Source organism: Rhinolophus hipposideros (genome assembly GCF_964194185.1).
Source record: "Rhinolophus hipposideros genome assembly, chromosome: 12".
NCBI lineage: Eukaryota > Metazoa > Chordata > Mammalia > Chiroptera > Rhinolophidae > Rhinolophus > Rhinolophus hipposideros.
The window spans coordinates 76,944,812-76,967,955 of NC_138058.1; the positions used below are offsets into that span (position 1 = coordinate 76,944,812).

At 57.6% G+C, this 23,144-nt stretch overlaps 1 protein-coding gene across 3 annotated transcripts in view; it reads left to right on the top strand.

Annotated features, from left to right (window-relative positions):
• PXDN (peroxidasin) overlaps positions 1–22,982 on the top strand; it is a 66,106-nt gene extending 43,124 nt beyond the window's left edge. For 2 of the 3 annotated variants that reach the window (XM_081069001.1, XM_081069002.1), the window contains 12 exons: positions 1,090–1,248; positions 2,338–2,450; positions 3,195–3,351; positions 5,754–5,862; positions 6,409–6,566; positions 10,313–11,816; positions 14,039–14,173; positions 14,777–14,985; positions 18,216–18,336; positions 18,532–18,664; positions 20,537–20,650; positions 21,003–22,982. In XM_081069001.1, coding sequence (XP_080925127.1) covers positions 1,090–1,248; positions 2,338–2,450; positions 3,195–3,351; positions 5,754–5,862; positions 6,409–6,566; positions 10,313–11,816; positions 14,039–14,173; positions 14,777–14,985; positions 18,216–18,336; positions 18,532–18,664; positions 20,537–20,650; positions 21,003–21,122 — 3,032 coding nt within the window. In that variant the 3' untranslated portion in view covers positions 21,123–22,982. Of the gene's footprint in view, positions 1–1,089; positions 1,249–2,337; positions 2,451–3,194; positions 3,352–5,753; positions 5,863–6,408; positions 6,567–10,312; positions 11,817–14,038; positions 14,174–14,776; positions 14,986–15,714; positions 15,961–18,215; positions 18,337–18,531; positions 18,665–20,536; positions 20,651–21,002 lie in introns of those variants that run through there. The other variant, XM_081069003.1, reaches the window with a different exon arrangement.
• Positions 22,983–23,144: the final 162 nt, after the last annotated feature.

Consider the following 23,144-nt stretch of genomic DNA (forward strand, 5'->3'; position numbering starts at 1 on the left):
GGCAAACCCCCGTCCTGTAGGCAGGGCCGAGGTGGCTGAACCCAGCATGACCCAGGCTCTGGGGACAACCAGAGGTTTCCACCTGCCCCAGCCGTGGGCACCTCCCACTCGCATCAGAGGTCTGTCCTTATTGAAGGGACAAGGGTGTGGCCTTCTACTCACGATCATCTTTACCCAGATAGTCTGTGTCTTGCCTTTAATGGATACTTAATCAGCATTGAATGAAAGTTAACAACACCTGGGATAGAACTTTCTGGAAACCAGTGGAGAAAGCCCTTTTACTCTCACTTTAATTCCCAGAGTGCTCCTACCATCTCTCCATCGCATTACTTCTTGGGGTCCACCCCGTTACCCAGGTGGGTGAACTGCTGACCTCTTGGCTTGAGGAGGCACAGACCATCCCTAGGAGTGACAAGAGCCTGGCTGACAAGGTCGGGGTGAGGGAGGACAGGTGCCCACACTGGGTGGACCTTCAGCATTCTGTCCTGGACTCAACACAGGGTGACCTTGAGAACCTGCTGACGACCTCTGCCTTGAACCAAAGGGCAGCTGTGTCCCTTTGTCCCCTGAGGGCGCTTTCCAGGGGTTCCCACACGCCTCTGTGCACCACCCACGCTGGGCCTTTCAGCCTTCGGGCAGGAAGGCTCATCCCCAAGGGGGTGGGTGACCTCGCCTTTCGGTCTCTCCAGTCCCCTGCCCAGATGTGTGTCCTTCCACACCCAGTGTGGTCCCAGCCAATCCTGGGGTCCCGGATCCCCCTGCGTCCTGACTCCTGCTTACGTAGCTCTGTCGCCCTGTTATCTGCCCCACACCCCTTCTGAGGACTTTCTTGGGGATGGCAGATGTGTTCTGTTCATCCCTGACCTGGCTGCGCGCAGCTCGTGCTGGAACTTGGCGCAGCCGTGTGATGAGCGTCTGAGTTCGCTGACCAGAGCGGGCTGGGACGATGAGCCCGGGCCCTCACTTGGCAGACAGGTTGCTGCATTCCTTTCATTTTCTCAGATAAAGTTCTGCTTGATTCACCTTATCTCCGGTAACAGCGTCAGCCCCATGTGTCCACTGACTAACCCGTGTCTCCTTGCCTCTTAGGAAGCCAGCTGTCGGTGGACAGACGGCATCTGGTCCTGTCATCAGGCACACTGAGGATTTCCAGTGTCGCCCTCCACGACCAGGGCCAGTATGAGTGCCAGGCCGTCAACATCATCGGCTCCCAGAGGGTCTCAGCCCACCTGACGGTACAGCCCAGAGGTGCGTGGCTGGTGGTGCAGCTACCATGTGCAGACTGGTTCTGTGGAAGGACCGGCCTGGGCACCAGCGTCCACAGCACTGTTAACTCCGGGAGCTGGCTCTTCCTTTCTTGAATAGCTGTCCCTTTTTCTCAAAATCTCAAGGTGTTTACGCTGTAACCGATGTCGTTCACTTTAGCCCGTGACAACGTTTGTTTATGTTTTAATGATGCCAGTGCTGAACTCTGATAAGGCTGACTTGTCACAGTGAAATGGACCACTTTGTTCCCCTGGCTTTACCTCCTACTTCAGAGAAGGCCATTCGCCTCTCCTGGGTGGCTATTCAGGCAGCGCCGGGTCTGAGTCAGCTGACCCATGAACAGACCCCCGACCATGTCCTGGAGGAACGGGTCTGTTTCCTGTTGGCCTCTGAGCGTTTGACCCTTTGTTCCTCCCGTCCTTCCTGGAGGTCCCATGTTTTCTCCATTCCATAGGACCCACATTGCCTCATGCCTCTATAAAGACCCAGGATAGATGTCTGTAGGTGCAGAGGCTGTAGAGCACTGGGGGGCCACGGGGGCCAGGCCTGTGTGCAGAGTGGAGAGTCCCGTGAGGGTCAGGCCTGGGAGACCACTCCCCTCCTGCATCTCTAAAGTGCTTGGCTGGCACTGGGTTTGTGGGTTTCCCCCTCTCATTCCCGACTGGGCAGGAGTCTGGGTGGCCTGTTGGGTGAGAACTTGGGGTCCCTGAAAGCCCATAAGGACCTGCCACCGTTGGCCAGGTCCTTCGCTGCCAGGTGAGGTCAGTTCCTTTCAAGTGCAGGTTTCCTTCGCAGTCATCAAGCTCTCTCGGGTCCCCTCTGTCCCGCCTCATTCCTGGGGGCTCTCGTCCCTTAGCAGGCAGGAGCTCCTTCAGGCCTGAGCTCTGCTCGCAGCCATCTGGTCCCTTCTGGCTCCTGTGCTCTGTACAGACGCCGCTAGGAGCAGACAGGCTGACTGGCAGGAGTCCTCGGGGCCCTGTCCCTGCCCTGCTGGGGGAGGGACCTGGGGCGTCAGTCCCGAGCTTCCCTGGGTTCTCCACCATGGGCAGTGGCCTGTCCCTTGCCTTCCAGTCACCCCGGTGTTCGTCAGCATTCCCAGCGACGTGACAGTGGAGTCAGGCACCGACGTGCAGCTGCCGTGCAGCTCCCAGGGGGAGCCTGAGCCGGCCATCACCTGGAACAAGGTACCCACTGTGCTCAGCGTCACTTGCGGTGGCCGCCCTGCCTCTTTCCACAGCAAACGCCCACATTCAAGCCTGCGTTAAAACGTTCTGCGGGTGTCTTCAGTAATGAAAACAGGACAAGAGCCTTGGAACCGTCTCCTGCTCACGTCCTTCTCGGGGACAAAAGCAAAGAAACCCTCCTGTTAGATCCCGATTTCATAATTAGTAGGGAAGGCTTTTTGTTGTTTCATTTCTCTGTTGTTTTTTTGTTGTTGTTAAACCCAATGAAAATGTGTAACAGTGTTAAACGTACACACAAGTGCTTGATCTGCAAGGTGTCCAGACGCTGGGATGGCGGGTGGTCCCATGCAGCGGTTCCCTGGGAAGGAGCCACGGGGGTGGGGCTGGTGACGCCTGGGTCTCCTCGGCTGGGACTTGCCAGCCTTCCCAGTGTGGCTTAAGCGTCTGACTTGCCCGAGATAGTGCAGGTTCCTTGTCTGTCTCCATAGCCTGTGTCCTACGTCCCGTCCCGATCCCCGGAAGGCCCAGGAGCCAGTCTGCTCATGTCCTCTGGGTCTGTGCAGGCACGGAGGCCACGTGTGTCCCACTGAGTTGGTCCTGAGGACTTTGATCAAACCTCCTCTAAGCTCAGCATCTAAGTTCCCGTCTGTGAGGCCCTGACACGCAGCCCCGCCCCGCCCAGGACAAACTCTGTTTGCTGCCGAGTCTGACTCACACTGTGATTTCTGCTCTGTTTTGCTCCAGGATGGGGTACAAGTGACGGAAAGTGGGAAATTCCACATCAGTCCTGAGGGATTCTTGACCATCCATGACGTGGGGACCGCGGACGCCGGCCGCTACGAGTGTGTGGCCCGGAACACGATCGGGCAGGCCTCGGTCAGCATGGTGCTCAGCGTCAACGGTAAGACCCCAGGTCGCGTCCCGTGGCTGGCACCGCCGCCCCCACCTGTGTCGGCTGGAAGGCTGGCACAGAGAAGCAACGCCCAGGCGCTCAGGCTTCCGGCCCACCCGGCGTCCACACCGTTTGCTAGGAGACCCGCAGGCCACTGTGGCTGACCCACTGGGCAGAGCGTCCCTGCTCTGGGTTTGCTGGCAGGTTTAGTGGCATCCGAACCCTTCAAGCGTGACGACGCGTGATTTTCAGTCACCATTGGGAGGAAGCGTGGGTGCAGTTAACTGCCTCCCAGGAGTCTGGCGCCTTCGCTGGCTCTCTCTGTCCCGGGCGTGGCCACGCGTCCCGGGATGTGCTGTGTCCCGAGCATCTTCAACATAGACCTCCAGCTCATCATCGACCCTCCCCTCCCTGGAGCCACACAGGTCCCACCTCTGCATGTGGCCTGCCCTGGCTCACCCAGCGTCACCCAGGCCCTCCGGTCTGCTCTGCACACATTACTTCCCTCTTCCTAAAAATACAGGCGTCAGGATGTGTCACTCGCACTTGGTGTGGGTATGGCACACCTATTAGCTTTGCTTAGCCTTTTGGTTTCACGCAAACCTGTCTCCCAGCAGCTCCACCCGCCCTGCACCCGCTTTCAGCGTCTCCCACACACAGCCCAAATGCCCCTCCTGCCGCCCTCCCAGCGCCTCGCTCGGGGGCCAGCCCATCGTCTGGCCCACAGCCCTACACGCTGTCTGCTCTCCTGCTTGTCCCCCTGTAACGTGACCAGGCTGCCTTCTCCATGGGCCTGGGGATGCCCAGGCAGGAACAGCTGAGTAACTTAGCACCCAGACCCCACATACACCTGCTAAATGTGAAACATGAATAACTGGAAGCCTGCTTTTTTTTTTTTAGGGAAAAATGCTCAACGATCTTATTTTACCATTTTATATATGTGTGTGCAACGAATGTAAAATTAAATTGATGGACTCCAAGACTCAAAAACTGTTTTCAATTAACCCTTATTTTTATATTTGAAAAATAGTATGAGTTACTACATGAATTAATTATATGTGAAATTTAAAAATAACCTCCCACTCCCAAGAAATAACCACTATTAACATTTTGGTGAATTTCCTTTATTATTTTTAAAGGTAGATAAGTGTTTTCATATTTTCCTGCCATCATTGGTTAGAGAAAAACAAATTCAATTTAAATGAGATAATAATGAAATATTAGTGATAAAATTATGTAAAATCTTCTGCTTCATTTGTCTACCCTTGGCATAAGAATATTAGGTTTCAAAAATTATTAAATTTGGGCTGTTTGAGATACGCAAAAATAGGGGTTCTGCCTAGGGAAACTTTTAATCTGTTTGACTTGGGAATGGGTAAATATTCAGATGGACAGAGTGGCTGGTCAGCTCACAGCTTTCAGTGTCTGTGTCAGCATGGGGTAAGTCGGCCTGGCAGAGGGCAGAGGGCAGAGGGCAGGTACCGGCCGTGGGCTCAGGGCTACTGCATCTTGCTTGCCTGTTGGTCCCCACGCCTGAGGGTGTCAGACTGTGTCCCTGGAACTCAGTGCAGAGGTGCTGGTGGAGGGACATGAATCAGAAACAGTCAGATGTGTAGCTGGGCTCCAGTAGTGGTCACTGCATACAAGTCGGGGTGGGGCGAGGTGGAGGGCTGATGTAGGGAGGGGATCAGGCACGACGCCCTGAGCAGTGAGCTGAGAAGCAGGGCCGGGTGCAGACTGACCTGCTACAAGTGTTTCAGAAGGTTTCAGATCGGTCTGAACAAGGTTATTTTATTTAAGAAACTCTAAGTCCTAGAAAAATATTAAGTGAAAAAAAAAGAGGAGGAAACCAGAAAGGGAGCCGTTGCTCCGGGGGTTACAGGTTAAGCCGTGTGTGCGTGCACGCATACATCTCTCATGCACGCATGTGCGGTGTACTGATAGCCCTGTAGTGACACACGGATCAGGCGGGATGATGGAGGGAACCAAGCTTGAAGGGGTGAGCAGGTGACACCCAGGCACCAAGGAAGGGCTGGCCTTTGATGAGAACAAACAATCCACCAGAAGTTAACACTTCTCACCGGTGTCTTCCTGCCCAGCTGGCTGGTCCCCGGGTTGGCCTGAGTTAACCTCTCCTGCCTATGTCATGCTTTGGTGTTTTACGTTACAGCTACATTTTCCCTGTCCTTTTGTGGGACGTCACATGACTTCAAAAATTAAAAGTGTTATCTCCATCCTTCTTGGAAACAGTTTCTAGTAGAATTTGTGATAAAGTAATTTAAGCGATGGTGTGAGACACAGAAATAACATTTGGGGAAAGCGAGCCTTAAGTCTAAGTGATGTAGTGTCTAGACGTTATGAGTAACTTGTGCAGCATTTTTCTGGTAACGTGTGACTTTGTGCTTTCCTAGTTCCTGACGTCAGTCGAAACGGGGATCCATTTGTAGCCACATCAATTGTGGAAGCGATTGCTACTGTTGACAGAGCTATAAACTCCACGCGGACACACCTGTTCGACAGGTACATGGGGGAGCATACGGAGCCTGGCCCTCATTGCACTTACTAGCTCCGGCTTTCAAGGGGGCAGGTGATTCTCATGCACGGTTGGAGCTGTTCCGTCTGAAGAAAACTTATTTAGCAATCATACGCGACGCTGACGTCAACTTGCCAGGGGTTAAGACAACACATCCTTTCCAAGTAGAGGCTGAACTATGCTTCACAAATGAAACATTTCTTAAAAATTTCAACTTGTTCCTTTGGCTTGTTACTCAACGATTTGGCAAAAACAAAGTATTTCCCAAGCCATTCGTGGATTTGTTCACGTTGGCAAGTCCCAGAGTATTTTCTCTGCATCTGCACTGAAATAGAGCCTGCTTTTTCTGTGACCTAATTAACGATTTGTTTTTAGTGTCTTTTGCTTTGTTGCCTTCCACTGGGATAAGTAAGGTACGGTATGTCTCCCTGTAGAAGAGAAGCTTCAGAAACATTAAATGGCAGTCATGTTTTTGGATGGAGTGACTTTTGTCCTAGTGATTGTCCCTTGTCCCTTTCGCCCTCAATTGCTAGCCGGCCACGCACCCCGAATGACCTGCTGGCCTTGTTCCGTTACCCGAGGGACCCGTACACCGTGGAGCAGGCGCGAGCAGGCGAGATATTTGAGCGCACGCTACAGCTCATCCAGGAGCACGTGCAGCACGGCCTCATGGTGGACCTCAACGGCACTGGTCAGTATCCAGGCCCCTCCTGGACCCCTCCTGGGTGGTGGCCCTCTGGGGACAGGTTCCAATGTTCCTGTACCATGAGTCTGTGCAGGAGACAGTCGGGGTGGACGTGTGGGCCCAGAGTTAGGCCGGGTCTAATGGGCCCTGACTGGGATACAAGGTGGGCCATCCTTGCCCACCCGGGTCCTCTGCGATGAAGGGCGTTTGAGGGAAGACTTTGCAGGATGATGCTGTGTCCACACAGCTGTTAGAAGTGATGTTCATGGAGCCCCAGCTGCTGTAACGTCCCTGCACCTGCGACTGTGGGTGGCACGGGTGACTGCTCCCCGTAATGCTGCCCTGGTACGTGGCGTTGCCATTAGTGAGAGGAGCCTCTGCTGCATCAGGTAGTAGCTGTGCCCACATTGCTGGGGAACATGCTAGCAGTAGCGTTCCTGGGAAGTGCGGCCACAGTGTGATTTAAAATTCTCTGCTTTATGCTTGTTCGGTGTTTTTTAACTTGTCTCTGCTGAGCATCTTTTCCCGTCAGGACAAGAATGTTCTTGGGAACTGAACATTATCCTTAAATACAAATGTGTCAGGTGAGGGAGATGGGGAGAAAGCTGGAGGTCACTTCTCCCATCTCGGGAGCACGGTCCTTGCGTGGGCCGGTCCCCAGTCCTGCCACGTTTGAGGCCAGTCTGCTCGGCTTCCTGGCGCTTCCTGGCTACGGCAGCTGTGGCTCCTGCTTCCCCATCTGGAGGGCTCTGGTTTGCTGGGGCATCGGGGTGGCCATGTCACCACGTCTCCACCGGTTTCTGGAGGACCCCCAGCCTCAGCTCGCAGGCACACCCTGGGAGAAATGTCGACGTTTTCATTCTGTGCCGTCTCTGTTGGGCACTTGCTGCCTGTTGGGCACAGGGCTGCTGCTGGGGCACCTGGGGGTGTGGGCTGCCCCTCTGCTGCCTCCCAGCCCCGACTCCCGGCCCCAGTCTGGGTGCCCAGTGTTTGTTCTCAGCACTGCCTCCCTTCCTTCATTTGGTTTAAACACTGTGGGTCCTGAACCTTCCACTGCAGCTACTCAGAGAGGCCCGTCTCCCCAGGGACTGCCCGCCGGCCCCGTGTCCATACGTGCTGTTCACAGACATGTGGACACTCGAAAAGACAAAGGACAAGAAGAATTACTCAAATCGCCCACTGAGATGATTTTGTTTTCTTCGATCTAAAGTAGTTAAATAAATACACAGGCACCCACTCAATCATTCATGCATTCTTTCCTTCCTCTGCACACGTGTGGGCACGTGTTCTCTGCCAGACCTGGAGATGCGGCAGCTGCAGACAGACACAGCTCTGCCCTCAGGAGTCTGACGTGTCAGTGCAGGTGGGCCAGGAAGGCGGGGACAGTGCATGCAGTCCCCACGTGGTGAGTGGAAGGACAAATCCAGCAGGCAGGAGGCCTGGAGAGTTCTGAGTGCCTCTGAGTGCCATTTTCTATAGGTGCAGCAAATGTCACCAGGGTGACATTCGAGCAGAGGCCCAGTCCTGCCATGTCCACCAGAGGAGCACTCTGGGCAGGGGGAAGACACAGGGTCAGGGCCACACTTGGGATATTTGAGGAGGGGCAGGCAGTCCAGTTTGGCTGGAGCAGGAGATGAGATGGGCAGGTTTCGGGGTCCTCGGTCAGAGGGACCAGGAGGCGAGGTGAGGATTTTGTCTCCAGCTCTGGGTGACATGGGAACCACGTGGTTCTTGCAGAGAAGTGACGTGATTTCACATGGATGTTGTTGATGGGTGATGTCACCGTGGAGGGGTAGAGGCAGATGCTGGCAACTGGGCAGGTATGTGTGGAATGGTCTGGGAGGGAGGTGACAGCACTGGGACCAGGGTGGCCTGGTGAGAGGAGTGTGAAGGCAGAGGTGACAGGTTCACTTGTGACCTGGACATACGGGGCGACAGAGAGGACTCAGCATGACTTTTGCCCCAGTGGCCGGAAGGTGGGGAGCTGACCCTTAGTGAAACGGGGCAGATTGGGCCAGGACCGTTAGGGGCCGGGGAGGCTGTCCCCGCTCTGGACGCTCACACAGGTGTGCCTCCGAGACGTTTCCTCTGGGCCTGCCTGTGTCCTCGTTTCACAAACCACAGTGATAACTCGCTGTGGGGTAAAACTTTTCCACTCACAGTGCTTCCCAGGCGTTTTTCTGTCCTGAAGCCTTTGTTTGGTCCATGGCCTTGTTCTTGGAGGTATGCGTGTCCTCACATTCCAGCATTTTAACCCATCGTTGTCTGTGTTCTGAGACAGTTTTAGTTCCTAAAGCAAACTAGAGTGAACGGGTCAGGGCAGCTGGCAAAATTTCTGGCTAAGTCCCATTTTCCAGAAGTCACTTCTGCATGTGCTGTCGTAGATGGGCTCGTTGTGCAGCCCGTTATCAGTGACCCTGCAGGAGGCTCCGTTCCTAACGCCCGGCAGGCGCGCCCAGTGTGTCCCGGCAGCTGTGTGTCCACCCTCCGCCGCCGGTGCCTGCCCTTCCCTCCGGGGCCACCTGCGAAGGCGGCGGCAGGAGCCCGGCCGTGCACTCTGGCCCCAGTCACCGCTAACGCGTGGAAATGCTGCGGAAAGCGATGGTGTGGGAAGCAGGCCCCTGGGGGCCGGGTGACACGTGGGAGCACGTGGTTTTCTTCCTACTCGGTGACGGTCAGGCAGGATTTTCTTAGACCTCCCAAGAGTCACTGCGAACAGGGCCTGACATCCCCGTTGCGCGGTCTTGGTGGCTCGCGCGCTGCTGACGAGTCCGGGTCTAAGGGAGCAAGAGCGCGCGGGGCGCCGGGAGCGCGGTGCCACGTTCCTCCGCAGCCTGTGGATTTGTTCTCGTGGAGCGCTGGCCTGCGTCCGGTGCGGTATTTCGGACACGTCTCCTCATGAGGGGTGCGTGTCGTGTCCTGCACCAACGCATGCAGAGCGGTGCGGGGCTCTCAGGTCCCTTAGAGAGAGGACACGTCAGGGCCGCGAACCCAGCGTGTGCTCAGTGCCAGCGCGGCCTCTCACCGGCGCGGCCCCCCTGCGTCAGCGCGCCCCCCCCCCCCGCGTCAGCGCGCGCCCCCCTCCCCCCGCGTCAGCGCGCGCGCCCCCCCGCGTCAGCGCGCCCCCCCCCGCGTCAGCGCGCCCCCCCCCCCCCCGCGTCAGCGCGCGCCCCCCCTGCGTCACCGCGCGCGCGCCCCCGCGTCATCGTGCCTGCTTGGGAGCGCGCGCCCCTGGCGTGTGTGGGGCTGTGTTCCTTGCGCGTGGAGCTGGGAGCAGTCCTGGCGGGAGCATGTTTGGAAGGTGCCCCCGGAACACGTGGGACGTGGAGTCACTGGCCGGGCCGAGCGGGTCCTGAAGGTGAAGACTGGGCCTTGAGTGGGGAAGGTCCGTGCGGCGCCGTCGGCCAGGCTGCCCGCGTGGAGTTCCTTCCGTGGCCGCTGGGCAGACCGAGGTCTTGGGCAGGAAGGCCAGGTCGTCAGAGGCGCGCGGGGCCAGTGCGGGCGCGTCCCTGGTGGACCCTTTGTCATTGCAGGCGAGGGGCCGTGGACCTCGGGCCGGGGTGATGGAACTCCGGCGCGAGGGGGCACCGTCTGCGGGAGTGGTTAAGAAGCACGACACGCGGAGGGCGCCAGGGGCCGCACGTGGGGACCCAGCGCGTGAAGCCCCCACGCGGCGGGGGCGGGGGCGGGGGCGGGGGCAGCGCACGGGCCTCGGCGGCGCCGGGACTAAGGCCGAGCCGCCCTCCCCGCAGGTTACCACTACAACGACCTCGTGTCGCCGCAGTACCTGAGCCTCATCGCCAACCTGTCGGGCTGCACGGCGCACCGGCGCGTCAACAACTGCTCGGACATGTGCTTCCACCAGAAGTACCGCACGCACGACGGCACCTGCAACAACCTGCAGCACCCGATGTGGGGCGCCTCGCTGACCGCCTTCGAGCGCCTGCTCAAGTCCGTGTACGAGAACGGCTTCAACACCCCGCGCGGCGTCAACCCCGGCCGGCGGTACCACGGGCACGCGCTGCCCATGCCGCGCCTGGTGTCCACGACGCTGATCGGCACGGAGGCCGTGACGCCCGACGAGCAGTTCACGCACATGCTGATGCAGTGGGGCCAGTTCCTGGACCACGACCTGGACTCCACGGTGGTGGCGCTGAGCCAGGCGCGCTTCTCCGACGGGCAGCACTGCAGCGCCGCGTGCAGCAGCGACCCGCCCTGCTTCTCGCTCGCCATCCCGCCCAACGACCCGCGCGTCCGCAACGGCGCGCGCTGCATGTTCTTCGTGCGCTCCAGCCCCGTGTGCGGCAGCGGCATGACGTCGCTGCTCATGAACTCCGTGTACCCGCGCGAGCAGATCAACCAGCTCACCTCCTACATCGACGCGTCCAACGTGTACGGGAGCTCGGAGCACGAGGCGCGCGCCGTCCGCGACCTGGCCAGCCAGCGGGGGCTGCTGCGCCAGGGCGTCGTGCAGCGCTCGGGGAAGCCGCTGCTGCCCTTCGCCGCCGGGCCGCCCACCGAGTGCATGCGCGACGAGAACGAGAGCCCCATCCCCTGCTTCCTGGCCGGCGACCACCGCGCCAACGAGCAGCTGGGCCTGACCAGCATGCACACGCTGTGGTTCCGCGAGCACAACCGCGTGGCCACCGAGCTGCTGGCGCTGAACCCGCACTGGGACGGCGACACCATCTACCACGAGGCGAGGAAGATCGTGGGCGCGCAGATGCAGCACATCACCTACCGGCACTGGCTGCCCAAGGTGCTGGGCGAGGTGGGCATGAAGATGCTGGGCGAGTACCGCGGCTACGAGCCGGGCGTCAACGCCGGCATCTTCAACGCCTTCGCCACGGCCGCCTTCCGCTTCGGCCACACGCTCATCAACCCCGTGCTCTACCGGCTGGACGAGAACTTCGAGCCCATCGCGCAGGGACACGTGCCCCTGCACAAAGCCTTCTTCTCGCCCTTCCGGATCGTGAACGAGGGCGGCATTGACCCGCTGCTCAGGGGCCTGTTCGGCGTGGCCGGGAAGATGCGCGTGCCCTCCCAGCTGGTGAACTCCGAGCTCACCGAGCGCCTCTTCTCCATGGCGCACACGGTGGCGCTGGACCTGGCCGCCATCAACATCCAGCGGGGCCGTGACCACGGCATCCCGCCCTACCACGACTACCGCGTCTACTGCAACCTGTCGTCCGCCCACACCTTCGAGGACCTGAGAAATGAAATAAAAAACCCCGAGATCCGGGAGAAGCTCAAACGGTGAGTGGGAGGAAACCACGGTTACCTCCTGTTGGTAATGTCTGATGGGCAAAGGAAGCCGGGCGGGGCACTGCTGGGGGCTGTGTGTGTGTGTGTTTGTGTGTGTGCGCTCGCCCGCGCACAGCCAGGGCTCACACACGAGAAGCCGGTGGGGTGGGGGCTGTGCTGGTGCCGGCCGGTGGGAGACAGCGCATGGTGATTCCAGCCGCATGTGCGATGAGCTTTGAGTTGAGAGAGGAGTGTGCTTGCTGGGCAGGGGCCTGAGAGCAGGAGCAGCGGTAAAGGACCTGCAGGGGAAGATGCCAGGACCTAGGCCACGTCTGCCTGGGGCTCCCGGAAGTGACCCTGCTGTGGTATCAGGAGTGCCAGAGGTGGCCCGGTGGGGCCTGGTGGCACCAGCTCCTGAGGCTGGGCTCGGAGCCTTTCCCCAGACTCGCCCACTGTGTTGCCCAGGCCCCGCTGCAGTCCATGTCCCCGGGGCCCTGCTGATGGCCTCAGGGACTTTGCAGTGGCATCAGTCCTTCCCGGGAGCAGATCTCCGAGGCCTGTGGCGATGGATGTGTGAGGATGTGCCTGGGGAGGGTCAGGGCCCCTGGGGACCACTAGGGCAGCCCCTTCCGTCTTGGGGAAAGCAGACACACAGCACTGTCTGCGCAGTGCACTCGGGCTCCCGGGGACACGAGTCTGCTCCCCTCACAGAGGGATGGACCCTCTGCAGTCGCTTCTCTAATTAGATGTCCAGCTCCTCACAGTACTCCTTTCCTTGGTGCCCCGTCTGCCTTCCGCTCTGCTCACTAACTTCTTTTTGTGGTGTGGGCACCATTTGCTTTGACATAGGCTCTCATGGAATGACCACTGCTGGAGCTTTTCCATACTGACCCTTCACACTGCCCTTAAGAATGGAGTCCACAGGCCACTGTGTGTTTAAGACACACTCATTCACATTTGAAGGAGTTGTTTGAAGAAGAAAGGGAACGTTCTTCTAAAGACTCACTTAGAATATTTTCTGGACGCTGCAGCTCACCGAAGAGTAAATTATTGGTTCCCATCACTCACTGAATGCTGAAGTTAAGACACGCCCCCATTGGGGCCTGTCCTGTGTGTTCTAGAGGAAAACGACTTTTTACTCGTGTGTCCTCCTAAGTTTCGTGCACCCTGAAGTCCATTTAAATCGTGGGATTAGATTGCTGCCGCAGGGAGGGGTGTGTGCTCTGTGGTGCCACGCGTTTTGGCCACAGTGTTGCTTCATTAGGACTTATGGGAACTGTGTCTTTTATGTGCTTAAACATCTCCTTTTTCTGGTCCAGACTGACACAGATTGGGTCCCCAGTCATTTCTCTCATCTGACAAACTTACTTCAAAGCGGTTGGCGGAGCTGGAGCTCCAGGCTAGCACTGCTGGTGGCTTCAGGGACCCACATGTCCCGAGCCGGCAGGGGAGGGGTGGGGAAGGCGTCCTGTCTCCTTCTGGGACACAGCTCCTTGCTTGTATCCGGTGTCCCCAGTGCCTGGCCATGGTCTGGTGCATCCTGGCGGGGTGAGGGTGGCGGGGCAGAACGAGAGGAGGACCCCACCCCGGGAATGCTGTGTCCTGTGGGAAAAGCTCTCGCTCTGAGCCTGCTCTGTCGGGGAACTAGATGTCTTCTTGCAAGGCTCTTTCTGACTCCGCACCTGAGCAAGACACCTAAGCGAGGAATTCGGTGTGAATGTCCTCGAACTTAGAGGAAATGATCGCAACTTACCCTTTAAAGGACGTTGCCATCATGCTGCTTGTCAAGTGGTGGCACTGAGGTCAGAGCCCCACCGGCTTTGTCACAGTGTGTCTAGTCCAGTGCTGTGACAAAGCTGGTCTCAGAATAGGACTCGTTCAAAAGGTCTTGAAGTGGCAGCTGGAACGTTCTTTGGGTATCATGAGAAGTCAGATCAGAAGCTGTCAGCTCTTTCCTCGAAAGCATGTATTTCTAAGGAATGGAAAGGATTTGATGAAAATGCTTCTTGAATATTTACACCTTGCTATCTCAGTCCTTCATACTATCCCTGCTTCCTAAACGTTTTCTTGGTGCAAATACAGTGGACAGCTGCTTTACAGAAACGAGGAGGAAGTGCAGGTCTCTGTAAATGAACGTAAAATAATGACAAAGAAATGGGACTTTCTCTGTATTTGCTGTGTGCGCTTCGGAGAGAGCGTTGTTTCGTAACCCTCAGGTGTCACTTTCTTTGTAGGTTGTACGGGTCCCCACTCAACATCGACTTATTCCCTGCCCTCATGGTGGAAGATCTGGTTCCCGGCAGCCGCCTGGGCCCCACCTTGATGTGTCTACTGAGCACGCAGTTCAGGCGCCTACGAGATGGGGACAGGTAACTGCAGGTGCCCCCACAAGACAGTCTGTTCCTGAACGCACCTTTCCGGGGACTTGGGGAAGAGAGAGCCTTTGGTGGCGGCCCGGTGTCCCTGCCAAGAGCTAAGAGTGCATCATGGCTTTGCCCCTCGTCATGCTGGTGACAGCTCCCACTCACTGTGACTGGCCTGTCACCACAGCATCAGAATTAACCAGAACCTGACTCGAAGGTGCTCTCGTGTCCCTTCCATTATTCAGACCATTCCTGTTCCTAGAAATGGACAGTCCCTCCGGTGTCACCACCGTGGGAGTTCAGAGGGCTGCGAGCACAGGCCTGGTGCAGGGCTGCTGATCAGTGTCACGTGGGGAGGTGGCCCTGCCTGTCACGAAGCACTTAGCAGGCGCTTCTTCGGGGGCCCGTCCGTCAGACACTGCTCTGCCGTTCTTAGTCCCATGGAGGTTTTGTCGTTGGAGGGGGATGTGAGCGACCTTGGGTCCACGTTCAGGGAATCTTGTCAAAAGCAGGGCTGTTGCATTGCTGGGAGTGATAGAGGACGCGTGGGTCCGGCCCCGTGGGGTTGGGCCTCCGGTTCTCTGACACTGTGCCATTCCACGGACACAGGCTGTGGTATGAGAACCCGGGGCTGTTTTCCCCGGCCCAGCTGACGCAAATCAAGCAGACGTCCCTGGCCAGGATCCTGTGTGACAATTCCGACAACATCACGCGTGTGCAGAGGGATGTGTTCAGAGTGGCGGAGTTTCCCCACGGCTACGGCAGCTGTGACGACATTCCCAGGGTCGATCTGCGCGTGTGGCAGGACTGCTGTGAAGGTGGGCCGTGTGCGAGACCCTGCCCCGGTGTGCTTGGTGCCTTTGCTCACTGCCTGTGTGGGGGAGTCTCTGCTCGAATCTGCACCTTGTCGCCAGAGTGGGGCCAGCGGCAGCCAGGTGGCAGCTCTGCAGCTTGTTAGTGGCATGTGTCCACACTGAGGGTGTCCTGGGACTTCCACAGGAAGTCACAATTTTGAACAGTTTGCAGTGACGTCTGTAGTATTTAGTAGAATGGCTGAAATACCAAGTACGAGAAGTAGGAAACAAACCTTGAATAGCTATGCTACCAAGTCTGAGTCTTGGACCTGTGTATAGCCTGAAAATCTGTACCCACAGATAAAAGGTGGAAAAGAAACACGTCAAGCATAGCAGACATCAAAATTCGTTTTTAAAAAAGTAGCCGTGTGTTCTAAACGTCTGCATAGAACTTACATGACCAAAGAGAGGTTAGGAAACGCCCCTGCAGAGCTGAGCAGGCCTCACAGGTCTCCAGTAGCCTCATTCCTGGGACTTAGGAGGCCCTGGAAAGTGGGAGGGGCTGGCTGTCCCGCCCATCGGCCTGGGGTAGGGGGTTGGGGGGGTGACGTGACGTCCCCGTCCCCGTGGCTCGTGGGACTGCTGTCCTCACACTGTAGCTCCTACTTGGCATCTGAAATCCCACTGCTGGTTGGCTTCAATTTTCACTTTCTAATTTGAATGTAATTGTGGCTTTACTCAAACTCTGCTCAGACTCCTGGAGTGTGAAAGCTGTGGAGCGTGTGGACACCGTCCCATGTAACCCTGGTCCTCTGTGGTGAGGAAATGGGGCACCAGAGTGCAGTGACCACTGGGCCATACAGGGGCAGTTGGGCCGGCCAGAGCCAGGGCCCGTGTGCAAGAGACATGGGAAGTACAGAGGCGGCACAGATGTGCCCCTCCTTCCTGAAGCAGTGGTTCCTGTTTGTCACCCACGTGGACTGGCGGTGACTTCCCTGAGTAAGTGTTGGAACCTGGGTTGATATTTAGCAGTTTCTAACATCTGTGCACGTGTGAGCTGATGTCGTCTGCCTCTGTCTGCGAGCTCGCGCCCTCTCCTATGTGTACGTTTGTTGTAACGGTAAACAGGTACACACAGAACGTGGGTTCTGACGCTGAGGGCGAGCTCACATAGAAAGGAAAGTTGTGCTCACTGCACACCCGCCTTCCCGAAGCATATACAGTCTCATTATCGCACCGTGGAAGCTGGCATTGTTTTTGTTTTGTTTTAGCTCTTTGATAAATATTCTCGCTGGTTTATCCAGCTCCAAATGCGTTCCCACGGGAATGGCAGAGGTTGGTCCTGTGCGGGCAGATGCACATCCTCTTCGAAGCCATTGGGAAAGCCAGTCCCCTTTGCGGACAAACCTCCGTTTCCGGGTGACTTGACCGGTTCCCTCCAGCTGCTTAGGGAGAAGCAGAGCCAGGTTTTCTGTACTTTTGCCCTGAGAACCCAGAGTCCTCGGGACACTGCTGAGCCCGGTCTGCCCTCGGTAGTCTCAGGAGCCTCTTTGTGCTGGACGCTGGGGCTCCCTCAGAAAGCAGGCTAGCCCTGAGCTGGCCGAGCCTCAAGACTGCCTGTAAGCTGCGTCCCAAAAGCCACACCTAAATAAAGCAGAAAAACAGAGTTGGGGTTCGACAGGACCGAATGTCGACTGTTATTGACTTCTCACTCATCTTTCCTAAGACTCATTTACAGCAACGTTGTTGAGAGGCAGCCCGAGCTCATGTCTGTCTTTTCCTCCCACCTGCCACCCTGGGTGGCTGCCGTTTCTTTTCCTTTTGACCAGAGTTAGAAAGTGCAGCTTGTCTGTGCAGATGGATGAGTCATAGGTAAGAACACACGTGTGCACACATACACACACACAACTTTGAAATAATCGCCGTGGTTATTGAAGGATTACCAGGAATTTCTGTACTTCTCAGAGTCATCAGTTCAAGTCTTGCCATGGTACTCATTTTTCTGTCGTGTGTGTGTGCGTGTATCTATATGAATATTATTTCTTTCTAAACTTTTGAGGAAGTTGCTGACATCACGCCGCTCTACTTCTCCGTAATTAAGTGTGCGTTCGACCCAAATTGAGGATTTCGCTGGGAAGAGCCACCTCTAACCCCAGGCCCCCTCTACTCTGTGTCACCCTGTCCTTCTATGGGGTCTCTTTCAGTTGGTCTGGCTTTTCTCCGACCAGACCAGGTCCTGCGTAGGGACACAGCCTGTAATAAGCAGGTTGTCACCTGGTCCGTCTTCAGGAGCCACGTTGTCAGCTTGTCCTATTATTGGTGACACTGATTAGGATTATGTGGTAACAATGTGATATTTGTACCCCAAAGGACGGGGTTGGGGGTTGGGGGGTGGCTATGAAAATGCAAACGTCCAGGTTAGGACGATGAACACGTTTTCTCTTTCAAAATGAGTTCTGGGACAGCCCTGGAAGGTACCTGGGCTGCAGGGACTTAACTCCCCTGGGTGTGACAGGGAGCCGGGCATGGCTTTTCAGCGGGTCATGGGACTTAGATGCAGGTCTGCTGCGGGCACAGAACAGTCGCGGGTATTTGTGGGTCTGCTGTGTTTACACTGGTGTGTAACAGGGTGTGTCTTAAGGCTGGACCCAGGTGAGTCAGAGGCTGACATGTCACAGAACACCTAGAGGGCCTGCCTGTGGCTTGTCATGGCAGTGGTGGTGGGCAGTCACGATGAAGCTGGGCCAGAAGGTGGCCTCAGTTCATGCATCATGTGCCTTTCTCGTGCTCCGGGGCCCGGGGGATGTCAGAATTGAGAAGAGCCCCGTGTGGCCGTGGCCCTGTTCCCACCAGGTCTGTCCCGGGCTGTGTCCCGGGTGCGTGCAGTGGGCACAGGATGTAACAGGATTACTCGTAGGGTGTCTGGAGCGGAGCACCAGCTACGGTGGGGGGCAGGCTGCAGGGGCCTGGTGCTCCGTGTGTGGTGGGGACCAGGGCATAGGGAGGGGACGGAGTGTGCTGTGCGACTCCAGGAGGGTGTCCCACGGGGCTGGCCGTCGTCAGGGAGGCTGGGCGCCATCCATGCTCAGCTTGCATGTGGAGGCACCAGGGAAGTGCAGCCTGGCCACCGCCTGCCTTGAGGCATCACCATGTGTCTGAGGGTGTAGGAAAGGCGTGATATTTGCCCAGGTGAACTTCTTTTCTCCTAAAATCAGCCCTTACCACTGACGTGCCCTTTTGCACTTCCTCTTTAGACTGTAGGACCAGGGGACAGTTCAACGCCTTCTCGTATCATTTCCGAGGCAAGCGCTCGCTTGAATTCAGCTACCAGGACGAGGCGCCCGCCACAAAAGCAGAGCCTGGGAGGACACTGAGGTATGGCTGTTCCTGAGGGTCAGACTGTCTGCAACGCCGGCTGGTGGTGGGGCCCCAGGTGGGACGTCCAGTGTGGCCCCTGCTTGGTCGCGGCCCCTGGATGAGCACAGGCATTGGGTGTGGTATAAACATGCGTGATGACCCCAGCTGTGACACACTGGGTCACGTTTGCCTCTCCCCGTGCCCTCCACGCAGTGTTGGGGAGCAGAGCGAGCACCCCAGAAATGCCACGTCTGCCGCCGCTGAGCACCCACAGGCTCCAGGGGCCAGTGACTTCAGGGACTTCGTCCTAGAGATGCAGCAGACCATCGCAGACCTCAGGACGCAGGTACGGGGCCCTCACTGCCTTAGCACAGCTTCCGGCACGCCTGCAGACTCGTCCTCTGTGACCCGAAGGTGTGGCCCCACCCACTGCCCCTGACCAGGAGCCCAGGGTGAGCCGCTCTGTCTGCTGGCTCGTGGCGATCGGGACCCTCGGCCTTGGCTGCCGCTGGGGGCAGGCGTGGGCCCAGGATGAGGGCCTTGAAGGGGACTGGAAGCTCAGGTCCTGACGCCACTTCTTCAGGGGGGACTGCTGAGACCTGGCTCCCAGGGAGGGTCCGAGGTATTGTGAAGTCAGGCCATCTGGATGTCGGGAAGGGCACCGGCAGCTGGAGGATGACAGGTTCCAGGCTCTTCACTGAGGGCTGCAGGTTTGGGGAAAATGCAGTCTTGCGCTCCTGCCCAGTGAGTTGTTTCTGCCCTTCCCGGTCGGCTCCAGGGTTCTAGGAAGGAGCCCTTGCCACTAGGAGCCAGACAAACCCAGGCTGAGGTGGACACATGGTGTCCTGGGCCCCCCCCCCCCAGGGAGATGGGTGTTGCGAGTCCCGAGTGGGTCTGTGATGCCCGCCTTAGGCTCCTAGGGTCATGACGTCTCTTGTGTGTGGGGGCGCTGCATGGCCTTCACTCATACCACCCCCTACCTCGGGGCCAGGGGCCGCTTGCCAGGTCCCCAGAAGTGCAGGTGGCACGTCTGCTGTTACTCCTGCAGTCCTGCTGGTCAGGGGTGGGTGTGGGGTGACCCGTGGCCTCTCCTTCATCCCTGGGCCCACGCGGGCGGCTCAGCTCATCCGCCCACCACCGAGGCCCGTGGGCCCGCGTGTTGCTGCTTCTGGCTTTCCCCTGGGGCTGGTCACAAGGCCCCACGGCAGCATCACCGCTGCTCTCTGCTTGCTTCCCGTGTTGGCTCAGTGTCAGGTCTGGTGCCCTCTGTCGGTGACGCGCTCACAAAAGTGGCTCGCACTTGCAGCTGCTTCGGACACAGTGTTTCCCCTGGGGCCATGAGGTGCTCGTTACGTGTGCACAGGGCGAGGTGGTTTTGACCCCTGGCCGTGTGATTTTGCACACGCAGGATGACCTGATCCTGGGAGATTTGAGACCCTGCTGTTGGTGGCAGGCCGTGGCACAGGATAAATGGAAGCTGCTTTAACTGTAGTGGGTGAGCAGGAGGTCTCTGCAGGATCTGTGTGTGGCCATCCTTGTCCTTTATCAGCGAGGCGCGTCCCCCTCAGCCATACACACTTCCTTAGGGTGGGTTAGAAGGACGGCCGTGTGGTCAGGTGCGTCCTCCCAAGACCTCCTGTCATTGCTTGGGGTTCAGTTGCCTGTGACAGAAAACCCAAGTGACAGTGGTTCTGAGGGGAAGTTTACGTTTCCCTCATGGAGGCTGGAGGGAGATGGGCTGAGGCTGCCGGACGCCCTGGGTGCAGGGACCCTGGACCCCTGGCCACAGTCACCCGGTCAGCACCCCCAGCGAGGGGACAGAGGAAGGGGCGTTGCACAAGCAGGGGAAGTCCTGCTGTTGGGGACTGGTAGCTGGTCACAGCCCCTTGTTCCTTTCAAAATCTCAGGGCAGAGCTTCTGTCTTCCAAGTGGCCCTTGCTCAGTCCTGTGGGCACATTTTCGTCAGTGTCCACGCTTCCTGCGTTTTCAGTAACCGCTGACCTTATTTTACAGTAGACGTCAGCTAAGGCAGCTCAGGTCAGGTTTTGGGACCGCTGATGTTGGCTGTCCCATGAGTGCACTGACGACGCCATCATCCTTCCCCGACGTCCATCTCCCCTCGTGCCTGTCACACACTCGACAGGCCTCGTCTTGTGGGATGACAGGTGTGGCCCCAGGTTCTCCACCTGGGGTGACTGAGCACATTTTGGCTTCGCAGATAAAGAAGCTGGAGGCCCGGCTCAGCCCGGGGGAGTGCACGGGCGCGGACGGCGACCCCCACGCCGACGGGACCCGGTGGAAACGAGACGCGTGCACCCTCTGTGAATGCCACGTGAGTAGGGGCAGTCAGGGACCCCGGGGGCCACAGCGTTCACACCAGCAAGGAGGGCTGGTCCTGCCAGGCATCTCTGGTCCCCAAAGTGGATGGATGGGGTCTGGCTGCACTCTGGCCGGGGGGCACTCATGGCGGGAAACCAAGGGCTGGTGTGGGCTCCTTCCGTGCAGCAGGAGCGGGGCCTCTGGAAGGGCGGGGCTTGTAGCTGTCACTCAGCCCGGAGAGCCACACCGCTGTGGAGAAGCTCTCCAAAGCCGTCAGACCCCAGCACAGTGGAGACGAGTGGGCGGTGGGAGGCTGCACGGCCGGCCGGCCCAGAACTGACCAGTGTGGCACCATGTCTTTCCAGGATGGGCAGGTCACCTGCTTTGTGGAAGCTTGCCAGGCTGCCGACTGCCCAGCGCCTGTGACAATCAGTGGATCCTGCTGCCCCGTCTGCCCGCAAGACGCCCCGGGAAGGAAGCCTTGAAGCCCCTCGGCGCCCTCCGAGCCTCCTCTGAGGCCGCTGGCTGCTGCAGGACATGAAGGTCAGGCGGTCCCGGACATGTCGCCGGGCTGTCTCAGAGGCAGCGCCAGGGACACAGCAGATATGCGGTGGGAGCAGACACGAGTCCTAACTTCATGTTAGATCCTCAGGTTTTTATTTAAGTTTTTTAATGAAAAGTCGGTGCTACTATTAAATTGCACAGTTAAATCATTTAGGCTCCTCACATCATTTCCCTTGAAACCATCATTTCCTCTTGACGGAGAGTTTGCCCCGCTTGGCCCTGACATCAGGAGCTTGCAGACGTGTCACGTGCAGGTGGGTGTGTGCCCGAGCCACCAGGAGGCACATGCATTTACAGAGAAAATCAGAGTTCGGCAAACACAACATCTCTTAGGAGAGTGTCCGGGTGGCACCGCTCCCAGCGCCCCGGTGCTGCACGCAGCCACAGAGCAGATGTTTCCGCTGCTCGAGCGTGCACACCCGCCACGTCTGTGCACGGTCCACATGCGACTGCATGAGCATCAAGCCACATGTAGGAGCTTGTGTCTGTCCTGCCCACGTGCGCCCACCGTGTGGCCAGTGCCTGTCGCTCGCCTGTCATCACCGTGCCAGCCCACAGCCAGCTCTCGGCTGCTCACCCCGCAGGCTCTCCTGGCCGGGTGCCCTCTGGATTCCAGCGGGAGGAATCCACATGCTGGGAACTTGCCGACTTGAGGTTGTGAGTGCGTTAAAGAACCAAACAATAGCCCTATACCTCACTTGTATTTTCAAAATGCATGACGTTGTATGAGAGTTTGCCCATGTTTTAGGTGTTTGGTATGGCAGGAAAATCGTTTCCATTCTGCAGAGGTTCTTTCAGAATCCAGAGAAAAGTAACTCTCATACCTCATGGTCACTCGAACTGACCAAAAGCCTGTTTGTTCGAAATGTACAGTGGTCTGTGTTCTGTGAAGCATGTCCCTGAACATACACGTTCAGTCCCACAGACGTTTACTTGAGGGCTTACTGCGTGCTGGGCGCTGTGCTGGGCACAGGTGAGGGAAGACACGGCCGGTGAGGATGACCTGTGAGGACATGGCTGGTGCCGTCACCAGGGCGAGTGGGATGCCCGTCTCTGTGCAGTGACCACAGGCAACGGGCAGGGTCACGGCCGCGGTGCAGCATGGGCACCGTTCCGGTGCTCTGTGGCAGGCTGCCAGGTCCGGGTAGCGAGAACACCCCGCCATTAGAACACTGCCAGTGGGTTTATTCATGGGCAGCTGACGTCTTAGCCTCATGTCACTGCCTGAAAGACAAAAGCTGGCGTGTGTCATGGGACTTTTGAAATACCAGGTTCAGTAATCAGGTCTTGGAATCAATTTCTGTAAATAGTAAATGGAAAACTCCATCTAAAAGCTCGATAGTTGTGTAAGCTGCCCCGCTGCAAACGGCACCGGGTCCCACTTCCGGGACTGTTCAGCTGTCCAGGTGACTTGGAGGTTTACCTGATGTTTACCTGAGGTCTCGGTGCAGACGGGCAGGCACGCGGGCAGCCGTGTTGGCCCAGGCAGGCGTCTAGGATCATGCTCCCTGCTGTCTGCGCTACAGGAAAGTCCTGCGGCTGCAGTGGGGGGTCTGTGGAATCAGCACGTGAACCTGACGTGCAGTCACGCCGCAGTGAGCAGTGCCGAGTCAGGCTCAGCTGTGTCGGGGGCCGTGATAGGAAGCTGTGTGCATGTTTCTCTCCTTTTCTGACTTGCCGACAGCCCAGAGCCTTGTTTATGTTCACTGTTGCCAAAGAAATGTTTGCACTGTGTAACGATGCCTTTCTGTTCAAATAAAGGGGCCACGTTTTCCAATGGAGAATGGCGTCTTCTTTTTCCCGAAACCCATCAGCAGGGCTGCACCTTGTTTGTCCACTGAGATCCAAGCATGATCAAGAACGGAGACACTTCCTAGAAAGATCGTGATGTATTTCCACCTATTTGCTGTGTAGAAACAATGTGTTTTCTGACAAAGTTTCAG